Genomic DNA, 13,263 nt, shown 5'->3' with positions numbered 1-13,263 from the left:
GTGTTTGTGTTTTTTTATATCAGAAATATTTACTTTACTGAGCACTTTTGCATTGAAACACAGAGTGCTAGATTATTGTTAATCCCTAAACACCATTTGATGTATTCTTCTTGCTTTAATTTTTGTTTAGTCTTTGAAGAAAGTTGGAAAGGATTCAACAGTTTTACTAATCTGCATCACAGTCTTCCTTTCATATTTGCCTGAGGCTGGACAGTACTCCTCTTTTTTCCTTTATTTGGGACAAGTAAGTAAAATTTCTTAATCTGTGTCTGCAGATGACAGAGGTACCAGGTACGAATGCAATTCCTGTTCAGAATATCAATTTACCATTTGTCTCTACAAGAATAAGGGGATTTAATGCATAAACATGTTTAGAATAGTGACATGTACTTGCCAACTAAGATATTTAATTGGCTTACCAACTAAAATTGTTGGTAGGTTCATATTTGCTGTGAATTTGAAATTAGCATCTGCTTGTTGGGTCTTACAGTCAGGCTTATCCTGTAGTCTAATTAGTGTTTACATATTTTCCAGTAATTTTCATACTCTAGTGAGCATAGACACCCTGATATTGTGCAGTGATTACATATGTATACTGGTCACCTATAATACCACTTCTTTTTTTTTGTTCATATAGTTCAGATAAGTCATTGCTATTACCAGTAAAAACTTGTGTGTTCCCCTACCTTTAGTTTTTTTTTTTCTTTTCAGAAAATTTTTAAATTCTGTAGAATTTTGAAAGGAGGCTTCCCATGGGATTCGAGAGAAGGTTCCTCTTGACACTAGTATGCCCACTGGAGTTTGTCCTTGAAATTTTGCTGGAAGAATTGATTGGTCTTCCTAGAAATACTAGGTCTGTACAGCAGTGACCTCTTAAGTTGCAGGAATTGCCCTTGATTTGTGTGTGTGCGTGTGTGTTTGTTTGTTTGTTTGTTTGTGGCGGTAGTCCTCTTTAACTCCTTTGTTTCTACAAGAGACTTGAAAACTTGCAAGAGGTGCACTTGCTCACTCCATCACCAGTGGGTGTTTTTGCCATCTTCCCCCACCTGATTGGCTTTACATGCTACGTACCTTTGCATTATCTGGTTATCGGCCAGGTGTACTAATGGATGAGACTTTTTGTTGTAGCCTAGTAAACACCTGTGAACCTATAAGGCTTCCCTAGCAGCGTACCTGGACTGTTCAGGTGTAGTGAAGAGGAGTCACTAGGTGAGTTTCAACAGGGTCCATTTAGTAAGAGGTTGTGACTGTTCATCTGTTGGTAGGAACTAGAGTCACTGTTGTGAACTTCTTCCTTAGAGACTTCAGATCAATGCCAGCACCTCAGCCGGTGAAGGAATTCTCCACCCCTAAATTCTGCTTTTATGGTATACTTGTTCACAGTCAAATATACATTGAGTTGGTACAACAGCTGTAGGGGGATACTAGATTCTTAGTGTTCAGAGAGCACAAGACCATTTTTCCAGAGGTTTCCCCAAGGGCTGAGTAAGGATGCTGTCATTTTTTTTCAGATAAACAGTTTGTATCCCAGAGCTCCTCTCTCTCCACCTTTCCTCTATCTGGGAGGTCTCCTACACTTGATCGATTGACTGCCTTTCAGTATGGGCAATTCCTGAAACCAGTAACCAGGCATCCAGTACATTTGTTATGTGGAGCCAGAATTTATGGATGTTATCTTAGAGGCTTGAAGGTGTCTTTACTCTGCTAGATTATCTCATGAGAAGGACATTGTGTCTGATTTGGTCAATCTTCATTTTATCCTTCACATAAGGGTTCGCTTCCGATATCAAAACCAGCTCTGCTGTTACTACAGCTTGCATAGGCCAAAAACTCTCTAGCTTCATCCTTACCCATAATCCTCCAGTCCCAGTTACCTCAGATCTCATTTGCTGCTTTTCCAGACAGACGTATTTGCCTTAGCTGTCGAGCTAAGTATATCTTATTAATAATTCGTTTAAAATCTCGTCAGACTTCCTCTTTATCATCATTTTTTCCTGTCGTACTTTGTTGTACCTTTACTGTCTTTTAACCCCTTCCCATACACTTCCATGTATTCTTGCTGACATTGTTGATAGTCCCCCCCCCCCCATTCCGATACACTTTGGTGTCACTGAAACTGTCATTGTTGATAGTCTCCTTCTTCCTCTTTTTTTCTTTTCCTTTAAAAAAAAATAAAAGAAGCTATATATTTTTCTTGCTATTCTTCTGTTTCTATCCTTTCTATAGGGTGTAGAGTATGGAGAATGTAGTGTTTGTTTTTCTTGTCTATCTGGTCATTATGGCTGACAAACTAAAAGGGCCCACTGGTTTTAAAAAAGTACCAAAAGTGTGGCCACAAAATTCACCTTTCAGACCCTCATCTTTTGTGTGTCTATTGCATAGGGGGTGTTCGTCTACATGAGGACTGCAACATTTGCCACAGAACACTCATCAAGAGGAAAAATAAATTAGTCTTGAAGGGCTTAATTTCATAAGCCTTGAGGAAGTCATATCTGCTATTTCTTCCCCTTCCTCCTCTTTGTCATTAGAAAAGTCTAAAAAGAGGAGCTTGTCATTTCCATCTTCCCTTTTGGGACCGACTCACAAAAAGCATAGACATCAGCTCCACAAAGCACTTTGGGTCTGATGGAAAGTCAATCTAAGTCTTCATGCTGGAGAAGATTTCATCGGTACCGACAACTGTTATGGCTCCTAAAACATTGACCAGAGCTTCGACACAACATGAGAGTCAAATTTTGACTCTGGACACCTTATCTTTGATGCCGACTACATTGGCACAGACAGCTGAGCTACCTGAATTGCCAAGGTTGGTATATTTGCCTTCTGTTGAACCTTTTGTTGGCGAAATGCCAGAGGTCTTTTTACAGAGACCAAAATCTCCTCCTCAAATCTCTATCCCTTCCACCAAAAGTCTCAGAAATTCTGTGGGCAAGAGCAGTTACAGGACTCCCCTTGTCTCCAGCCCCTTTGGGTCTAGGAACAGATTTAATTTCTACCCTGTTGCTGCTACTCCTCTGACCTCTGAGCACATTCTGTCCTCACACTCTCTTATTCGACCTGTTCAATCACTGGGATAGCGAATACTGAATCCCCAGGACCCACAGATTTATATTCTGTCTTCTTCTGATACGTCCCCAGACCACCCTCCTGAGGAGGTTCCTCAGAAGAGAAAGTGCAAGAGGAAGCACTTAATTCCCCACAGGAATCGTTCACAGAGGAAACAGATTTTGATGAAGGGGAAGAGTCTCCAAGGGCACCCCCTAATGTCTCCTTTGGAGACATTCTGGAAATTTTAAAACAGACTGATGACTGGAAGTCCCAAAATCCTTCCTCAGAAAAGTCAGTGTACCTGCAGGCTTTCGATACTCACCTGTCTACCTCTTGTGTGACTCCACCTGCTGACGAGCCCATTAAGTTGATCTCAGTGGGCATGGAAGGCACCAGACACCACTGATCCTATTCCCAAGAGACCATACAAAAGTCTATTCGCTCTCGAGGACAAGTAATTCTGGGCTAAGGGTTTACCGGTAGATGCCATGGTCATGGCAGCTGCCACTAAAAATGAGCTAGCTGACAAAAGTTCCTCTGTCCATCCTCCCAGTAAAGAGTCCTGGTCTATGGATAGGTTTGGGAAGTGGGGTTTATGCTTCATCGACCTTTACTTTAAGGTCTTTGAATTTCTTGGCACATTTTACTAGACTCCAGAGGGAGATGATCAAGGAATTGTCAGATACCCTCGCAGGAGCTGTTACTGAGAGAGTCCAAGGTAAGGTTGCTTCGCATTTGGTCACCCTGGTGTCAATTTCCAATTCATCTATGAGGCTCATTGCGCATGCAGCCGAAGGGACTACCCAAGTGGCAGGTTCAGGCATAGCCATAAGGAGACATGTCTGTATGCGCCTTTGTGATTTTGCGAACCATTTAAGTCTTCATTCGTCAATTCTCCCTTTGACAGATAGTCTCCTTTTTGGCCCAGAAGTTAGAGAGACTTTATCCAAGTTTGAAAAGGATGGTAAGACCCATGCTGTAGTGGGCATATGTTTTTTTTTTTTCACTCCCCAAAGATCCTTTTCCAGGAATCAGAGGAACAGTGGAAAAATGTGATGCAGGAAATCCCAGTGGTCTTTCCAGGGCACATGTGGTACCAGTTCTCATAGAGGCAAAGGGGAGAACTACAATGGAAGACGGCGGCCATGCAACAGAGATGGTGTGCAGAATCAGGGCTTTAGGGACTCCTTTCCAGATAAGCCCTTTCAGCATTCCTGATGGGAAGTCCAATTGTCTTCTTCTGGAGGCAGTCAGGGATGCTTATGCTTGCACCAAAGTGCCTGGCAAAATATTACAACAGATTTTTGAGTGCAACAGATCCTATCCAGAGGTTATACCATACCTTTTTCCAATCTTCCCCCCACTTGCAAGAAAATCCTCGATGTTCCACCCCATCAGAGGGAACCAGCAGTTCTAGAAATTCAAAGGCAGCTAGACAAAAGAGTTATCCAAGAAGTCCCACCAGATCAGAGGCGATCTGGAATTTACTCAAGATTCTTTTTAGTGCCAAAAAAGACAGAGTACTTGAGACCAATTTTGGATCTTAGTGTGCTGAACAAATCAGTTTGTCAAATGAAATTCCGGATGGTCATGGAACTGTCCATTCTTCTGTTTTTGGGAAAGGATAATTGGAAGTGCTCAGTAGATCTACAGGATGCATATTACCACATAAAAATGGACAAATGCTCCAGAAGATTGTTCAGCTTCCAGGTGAGAGCCAGCCGCTACTAATTCAGAGCGCTGCCCTTTGACCTAACCACAGACGCCAGGGTGTTCACCAAATGTATGGCAGTAGTAGCAGCTCACTTGGGACTGCAGGGATTCTGGGTATTTCTGTAGTTAGATGACTCGCTTTGACCAGGGATTGATGGAGGCAAGGGATTACATTATCAAGGCCTGTGTGTACCTGGGAATAATGGTAAATCACGAAAACTCCCAGCTGACTCCAACTCTGAGCTTAGAGTTTATAGGGCAGTACTAAATATGACTTCAACTGTGGCATCCTTTCCTCCAGCGAGACTTCAAAAAAACTATAATTCAGGTTCAGAAGATTATCCACAGAAAGAAAGTACTCGCTCTTCCAGTCTTGCAGGCTCTAAGATCGATGGCAGCAGCAATAACTCTAGTTCCCCTAGCCAAATTTCACATGAGAATTCTACAATGGCTACTGGCATCTCAGTGGTCTATGCTATGCCAACCCTTGTTGGACAAGATTCTAATCAATCATTGCAGGAAGGATCTAACTTGGTGGCTGCATTCCAGAGAGATCCTCCTTGGCTGCCCCTTTGTCCTCCTGGAGCCCTAGGCCGTAGTGACCACAGATGCCTCCCAGATGGGGTGGGGGGGGGGCATTTTCTGGGAAGGCTGTCCACAGCATTTGGTCCACCTTAGAGGCCAACTTGCATATCACTGTTCTGGAACTAAGAGAGGTGCTTTTAGTGCTGCAAGTCTTTCAATCAGCTCTTCGTCTGGGAACAGTTACAGTCCAAACAGACAATATGTCAGTAGTTTGGTACATCAACAAACAAGGAGGAACCAGGTGTTATACCCATTGTCGAGAAGCACTTAGAGTGTGGAGTTGGCGATATTTTCCAACTGCTTTATGATAACGATGTACATTCCAGTGTTCCAATGTGATAGTAGACAAACTAAGCAAATATTCTTCAGCGTCACGAGTGGTCTTTCAATCCAGCAGTGGCAGAAAGGATTTTTCATCAATGGGGCCAGCCTTGCTGCAACCTGTTTGCCTTTCCCCTAAGCAAGTTTAGCAACTACTTTGCACTAACCCCCCCCCCAGTCACCGAGAGATGCTCTTCTCCACACTTGGCCCCCGTGCTACTGTATGCCTTTCCCCCTATATCTCTAATTCCAAAATTCTTACAGAAAGCACTCCAGCTGAAGAGCAAAGTAATCCTCATTGCACCTTATTGGCCTCGAATAGATATGATTCCCCTTTCTTTGGCCTTATCTGATTCAACGACCTTGGACTCTGGACCCAGCTCCAGACCATCTGTCACATCCAGATGGACTAGTCCAGCCAGACGTTCTGAACCTCAAGCTGATAGCATGGTTCCTTTAGTTTCACTAGTTGCCAGGCGTCTTAACCTCTGTTCCTCAGTTCGCAAAATTCTCTTAGCATCTCATAAGCCTTCCACCTAGAGACTATTGTAGTAAATGGAAGAGATTTACCATTTGGGTGTGTGAAAAAGATATTGACCCATTCTCTGCTTCTATTGAAAATATTTTAGACTGCTTAGCCTCTCTTTTCAATGCAGGAGTTTCCCCTTCTACCATCAGAATTCAACTTGTAGCAATGTCAAACTTCCATGATTGTTTGGAAGGACATTCCTTGGTTTCTCAAACTTTGTAAGGAATTTTTAAAAGGGACACTATTGATAAAACCCCCTTTCAAAGCTCAAACTCCTCCTTGGGACCTAAGCCTAGTATTGCAAAACATCATACATCCTCCCTTTGACTGTGATTTAAAGTTTTTGTCCTGGAAGACATTAAATTTGATGACAGTAACCTCTGCTAGAAGAATTTCAGAAATTCAGGCCCTATCATGTAAACCACCTTACCGGATTTTTCACAAAGAATAGTTACCTTACAAACTTTCTACCTAAAGTGGGGTCAGTCTAATATTAGTCTATTAATTTGCCAGTATTCTTTCCTTCTTTCCAAACCTTTTGAACAGAGGTGAATACCTTTTACATTTGCTAGATGTTCATGGACAATTATGCTTTTATTTTCACAGAGCTAAAGACATCAGAAATTCTGACCAACTACTTGTGTCCTTCTCAAGTGCTAGTTTTGTTAAACCTGTCAGCAAAGTGACCTTAGCCAGATGGCTCAAGGATTGCATTTCCTTTATGACAAAAATAAAATTGCCTTGCCTAAAACTTTGAAGGCACATTCTATAAGATCTATTGCCAGTGTTTCAGTCTAGAGCTTCAAAGGATGATGCATGTGCAATGGCTAATTTGGCTTCTCCCCATACCTTCATTACTCATTACAAATTGGATTTGGTCTCTAGAGGAAGAGCATCCTTTGGTTCAGTGGTGCTCAGGAATATCCTTCCATGAGTCCTCCTGATGTTTGAGGTAGCTGGGGGCTCTGTCCCATATGTCAAGGATAAAATGAAGATTAACAACATCAGATAAAGAAGTTATGTACTTACCATAAAGATCCATCTCTGTTGTCCTTCTTCATTTATTTTTGACTCCCCTCCCTCCAACCCTTGGCCTTTGAAGATTTTTTTTTTGTTTTTTTTAGTGGAATGGATACTTTCATAGTGATTATGACATGTATTGAAGCATAGCAGGTATGGTTTCCATTAAGGCATTCTTAATTGCATGTTATTTCTAATCTGCACACTCGATCTGCGGTAACTGGGACTGAGGAATTGTGCGTAAGGTTGAAGCTTGAGAGTTTTTGGCCTGTGTGAGCTGTAGTAACGGCCAAGTCATTTCAGATATCTGAACCAAACTCGTGTGTCAAGGATAAATGAAGATGGACAACACAGCTGGAATGTTATGGTAAGTACTTGACGACTTTTTTCTATTGATCTGTAGCAAGTTTGATTGCTTTTTTGTGAATGCATCAAGACCAACTGGGACAAAGTCATGGCAGGTGTTTAGCATATCTGAAGATTGCCTACAGGTGCACACCAGGGGTGCACCACACTTTTCCTTCCCAGCCTTGGGACATGTCTGACAAGAGGGTTTATTCCTTTGCCACTTGAAGGCTTAGGGACCTCAACTGTGTGTCTTGCTTGTTGCAGCACTGTTTGGAATTACTGAGAGCCATATTCAAGGACCTCCCTAACTATATTTCCAGGGAAGATCTTGTATTGACACAAATATTTGTTGTGGTGATCCATTTGTAGACACTGTCTGATGTCTGTCATGAATGCCTTTGCTAGCATGGCAGGCATAGCTGTATTTTTAGGCCTTATGGTGTAGCTGAGAACATCACCCGGGTTACAGTTTATATAATTTCCTCCCAGATCCAGTTTTCAGTTGAAGTAGGCAATGACTGCATATATCCTTCCATATCACTGTTGCAGTATTCCTTAATAAAGGGATCCCCTGCCAAGGGTAGCACCAATGTCTGGCCAATATAGCCAAACCTTAGATTTCAAGAATGTCAAACATCACATGTGTACTTCCTACTCACGGCATAGGGTATAAATGTAACCTGCGGGCATACATACCTCAGAACTTCTTTGTCGCCAGTCCGAACTCCATCTTTCATAATCGATCTGAACGCTCATTTGTTTCTGTTGGTTACCAAGCCAATTTCAGACAAGTGTCCTCTTTTTCTTTTAGTTATGAGGTTACATGTCATCCAGAAGGGAAAGATGTCAGTCTAACAGACAGATTCCCCATAAGGACCGTCACGAGTAGTGTTTGTTTTGCTTGGGTGCATATATCGTGCACAATTTGTCAAGTGCTTATCCTTAAGACTCTTTATGGTCATCTGTCATCCTTGTCTATCTATGTAGAGAACCAGCATCTTAAGTTGTTGGATTAGGGTGTAATGGGGGAATCGCCCCAGTCCAAGGGTCAGCTGTCTTCCAATAAGACCAAATAAAGTTAGGTCAGATTCGGCTGCTGTACTGCCTCCCGGAAGATCGGCCCATTATTGCATTTGATTTCTCTGCTGCGACTGTTTCAGAGGTCGGCATGGGTCCGGCTTCTCGCACCTAATCTGAGGCTCTGCAGATGCCAGTTATGGACGTTGAGGGGGAACTGCTGCTGATAATATTCGAAGGACTGAGGGAGGTTCCACAGATTCTTGTAGGGAGGAGATTCCCACTATGTTGGTTGTCAGCAGGGGTACGAACCTCCTAAGATCTTTAGGGCTGACATCCCTTTGAAAAATAAGCAGAAAACAAAGCACATTTCCCATGCTTCTAAGACTCCTCAGCATGAATGGCAGGATTTTACACATGGGTTGTTTAATGGTGTCATGCCTTTGAACCCCCCCCCCAAGGAATTTCCATTCCACCTGGAGGCCCTTTCTGGATCTTTATCAGCTCAACACCTTTCTGAATGTCCTTTCTTTTAAATGCTGTCTCTTCAGACTCTGTTTCCTGTTCTCATATCTTAGGCTTTCCTAGTCTGTCACAATCTCAGGGATGCCTATCTTCATATCCCTATTCATCCCTGTTTCAGGAAATTTTTGTGTTTCTCTGTTTGCATTTCCAGTTCTCTCCTTTGCTCTTTGACTTCTGTGCTGCCACATGGGTCTTCACCAAGTGCCTCGCTCCTGTGATTGCCTTTTGCAGGATGAGGAGGATACAAATCTTTCCTTACCTGGATAAACCTGCTCATTCAGGCTTCCTCTCCAGAGACCCTGCTTCAGCACCTCCACTATGTTATTTGTCTCTTGCAAAACCTAGGTTTTACAGTAAATTTCCAGAAATCCTTCAACTTCTCAGGATCATGTTTTTCTTTTGTGCAGGCTACAGACAATTCCTATGCTGGCACCAGTGACGCCACTCAAGACTCTAATTGCCTTTTTTCAATCCTTTCTTCCTCAGGTCTTAGTTGTGAGCAGGGAGTTTCTAAGTGCTCTGGGTTACATGGGTTCTACTATTTCTAGGCTTCCTTTAGCCAGACTACATTGGAGAAAGCTACAGTGGTTCCAAAAGTCAATATGGCTTCCGCATTCTCAGCCTTTGGACTTTATAGCTTTTGTTCTTCCATGCCTCAAGCAAGAGTTTTCATTTGATGGATTAATCAGCTGTCTCTCAACCCAGGGCTTCCTTTTTAGCCCCAGTCCCCTTCAAGAACATTTTTCTGGTGCCTCAGACGTGGGATGGGGGGCTTCTTTTGGCCCTCTAAAGGCCTCAGGTCCATTCGTCAGGGGGCAGACCATATCAACATCAAGGAGATGAAAGCGCTCCTCCTTGCTCTTCAGGCTTTCCATACTCCGCTCCTTCCACAGCCTCTCAAAATCTTTTCTGGCAATTCCACAGTAAAGTGGTACATCAGCAAACAAGGGGGGACATGATCTTATCTCCTGTGCAGACTAGCTTTTCCAGTTTGGGATCTGGTTATCCAGTATCTGGTGACTCTTCAGGGTGTTTATATTCCTTCAGAAGAGAACCTTGTGGCAGACTGTCTGAGCAGGTCTATAACACATTCACAAGTGGATGCTTTACAGAGATGTATTTCTGGACATTGTCCAACACTTGGGTACTCCTCATGTAGATCTTTTTGCCTTCCCTCTGAACAAACAACTTCATATCTTTTGCACCAGTCTAAAGCAATGTAGCATGGAAAGTGTACACCCTCTCTTTTTCTTGGAAGGGGATGTTTCTCTGTGCCTTCCCTCCCTTCCTCTCATACCAAGGTTCCTGTTCAAGATAGAACAGGACTCTCCCAAAATCTTGTTGGTGACTCCCTTTTGGCAGAGACAGCATTGGTTCCCTCTTCTGCACCTAGCCAAGGGCAGTTACCACAAGCTACCTTACAGAATGGGCCTACTCACACAAGACAAGGGGTCTCTCTATCACTTGTTCCCTCATTCTCTCTTTCGCTCTACTCCTTTTTCTTTTTTTCCTTCTGGATGCACATGTTCCTCCTTTTTTCCTTGGACCATATTGAACATGTCTGTCAGCTTTGGTAGCATTGTTTGCTATTTTTTTCTTTCGCTCTACTCCTTTTTCTTTTTTTCCTTCTGGATGCACGTTCCTCCTTTTTTCCTTGGACCATATTGAACATGTCTGTCAGCTTTGGTAGCATTGTTGCTATTTTTTTTAGCTGTTAAGTATAGACATAAACTTTTGTAGCGATGATTAAGAATCTATGTGATCGAGAGTCTACAGGGTCTTTGCCCTCCTTTGGCAACACTACAACCACTGCAACCTTCCACAATTTAAGTATCCCTCTTTCTGAACATTAAACAGTGCTTTCTAAATTTTCAACACCCCCATTCCTCCTGACTTCAGTATTTGTACAGGTATTACATCCATTTGGGGAGATTTCCCTGTTGCTTGGTTTTACGTCAGTTTTTATTTTTCCCTGATCTATTCTGACCTATTAATTGCTTAACAGACTACCAGATTACATTAAAACAGTCACTAGTTTAGATATTTTTAAGAACAGCGTGGACACTTGTTATGGCAACAACTGTTTTGGTATATTGGCAGGCTAGAAGGGCATTAATGTCCGTGCATGAAATATTTGTATGTATGTAAATTCCACTTTACCAAGCTATGGAGAATTTAAAATTAAAAAAAAAATGCTTCTGATATTGCCTTGCTGATTTTACCTCTCTTCTGCTCTTTATAGACATCTTTGTTGTAATACCCTAACATCTCCATTACCTCTTCAGGATTCCAGGTTGACCTTCTTATCACAGGGTCCATGAGTTTTGCCACAGCTCTTTTTACTTTGTTGCCTAAGTCTTCATGCTTAGCATTTCTGTGCTTTGGGATTATTTTTAGAAAACAGTTGATGTTATGTAGTCCAATCTCGCCTACATTCATACCCGTGGGTTCGGAGCCGAATGTCAGCTCCGACTCGGCCATGCTTTAGCTCGAAGTCTTTCTGTTGGCTGGCTGGGCTAAGATGGTATCCCATGCTGCACTACTCTCTATCCCCAGATCTCGTTTGCCGCTCGTGTAGCTCGGACGTGGTGTCACTCTTGGCTGTGGCCAAGTACCTTTTCTTCTTTATAGCAGAGAAGTGTTTTGCAAAAAAAAAAAAATAAAAGCTATTTTTCATAGCTATTTGTGTGTGTTTCTTGAACTGTGTTGTGGAAAAGTTATTTTTTCTTATAGCGTGTTCTTGTGGTATCCCACTAGCTGTTTCCAGTGGGCTAGGCCCGTTTCAGTTAGAGGACCTAATCTGTCCCCTTGCTTTCCTTGTGTGCTAACTTTTTCCCTTGGGCTAAAACCGTTTAAATTAAAGGAATTAGTCCTCCCCCTTGTACTTGTGTCTAGGACCGTTTTAGTAGAGGTCTTGTGGTGTACTGTTTTTGTCCTGTTCCCACATTGTGGCTGTTTGACCGTTGGTCTAGTTTTTGAGTTAGTGGTAACTATGTCTAAAGATACCAAGGAGCATAAGTCCAAAACACCAGCACACGAAGTATATATCAAATACACAAATCCAAGCACTTTACCAGTTTCTTATTTATTAGCGAAGCGATCTGGTACCTCGGCATTTCGCCTTCATGGATCACAATAAATGCATAACTTAAGCAAGTATATATACAAATTCAGCAGCAATTAGCACAAACAACCACATCAATCAACTCAATTATACAATTAAATATTAAAGTAACTTTTTGAAATTATATCGAAATTCATTAATTGTTCAAACATAATTATATACATTTGTACATATAAATATAGATCTAATATATATTTTTTCAATTTCATACTAAAAAAGAGAATGTTGCATCATTAAATACCCAATTCAAGGTTAAGGCCAAAAGGCTTCAAAGTCTTTAACGTTAAAATCATTTTAGTCTCCAATTCAAGTAATCTATAAGAATAATCCCCCCCTCAACCAATGGAGAATGGTTTACCAAGCACACAAAATTTTAAACTATTAGGGGAACCACCATGTTTTTCAAAGAGGAGCATAAGCCCTCAGGCTTTAAGAAGTGCACCAAGTGTAGTTCTAAGATGTCCATCACTGATGGACACTCTGTGTGTACTGTCTGGGAGCGATTCACCTCCAGGAATCGTGTAGTTTTTGTCATGCTTTTAGCCTGCGTGTTCTTCAGGAAAGGAAGAACAAATTGATTTTGAAGGGACTTCTGAAACCCTCCAAGGAGGGTTTGGAGAGTGCTTCCAGCTTTAAGTCTTCTCCATCAAAAGCTAAATCTTCCAAGGCAAAAAAGCGATCCCGGCTCCATTAGGATCATCGGAGCCGCCGGAGAAAACAGCAAAATCTTCAACGACATCCTCGGCTCCATTGTCCTTGGGGGCCGCAGGAAGTGTCAGTGGTTATGGAGCCTGTTCGGAGCCGGTCGCCTAGCATTAGGCCGGTATCTCCTCCTCGCAGGTCTCCTTCAGAGAGGAGGTCTCGATCTCCTTCCCTATCCTCCAAATCTTCCAGGACCTTATCGGTTGTGGACGTTGATAGAGTGGTGCAGAGACTTCTTCAGTCACCGGTACTGGCAAAATTGTTTTCAGCTCCAACCCTGTCAGCTCCGGAGCCGGTCCCTCTACCTACATCGATACTTCCTCCTCCGAGC

At 42.4% G+C, this 13,263-nt stretch overlaps 1 protein-coding gene across 2 annotated transcripts in view; it reads left to right on the top strand.

Annotated features, from left to right (window-relative positions):
* Window positions 1-13,263, top strand: part of LOC122795868 (hippocampus abundant transcript 1 protein-like) — a gene marked incomplete in the record, with an annotated part of 997,490 nt that overhangs the window by 599,926 nt on the left and 384,301 nt on the right. For both annotated transcript variants that reach the window (XM_044064280.1, XM_044064281.1), the window contains 1 exon segment: window positions 131-244. In XM_044064280.1, the coding sequence (XP_043920215.1) occupies window positions 131-244 (114 nt within the window).

The sequence above is a fragment of the Protopterus annectens genome, chromosome 2.part2 (assembly GCF_019279795.1).
Source record: "Protopterus annectens isolate FY-2018-M chromosome 2.part2, PAN1.0, whole genome shotgun sequence".
NCBI classification, from domain to species: domain Eukaryota; kingdom Metazoa; phylum Chordata; order Ceratodontiformes; family Protopteridae; genus Protopterus; species Protopterus annectens.
Note: the sequence above shows the minus strand (reverse complement) of the source record. Positions and strands in the feature narration are given on the sequence as shown.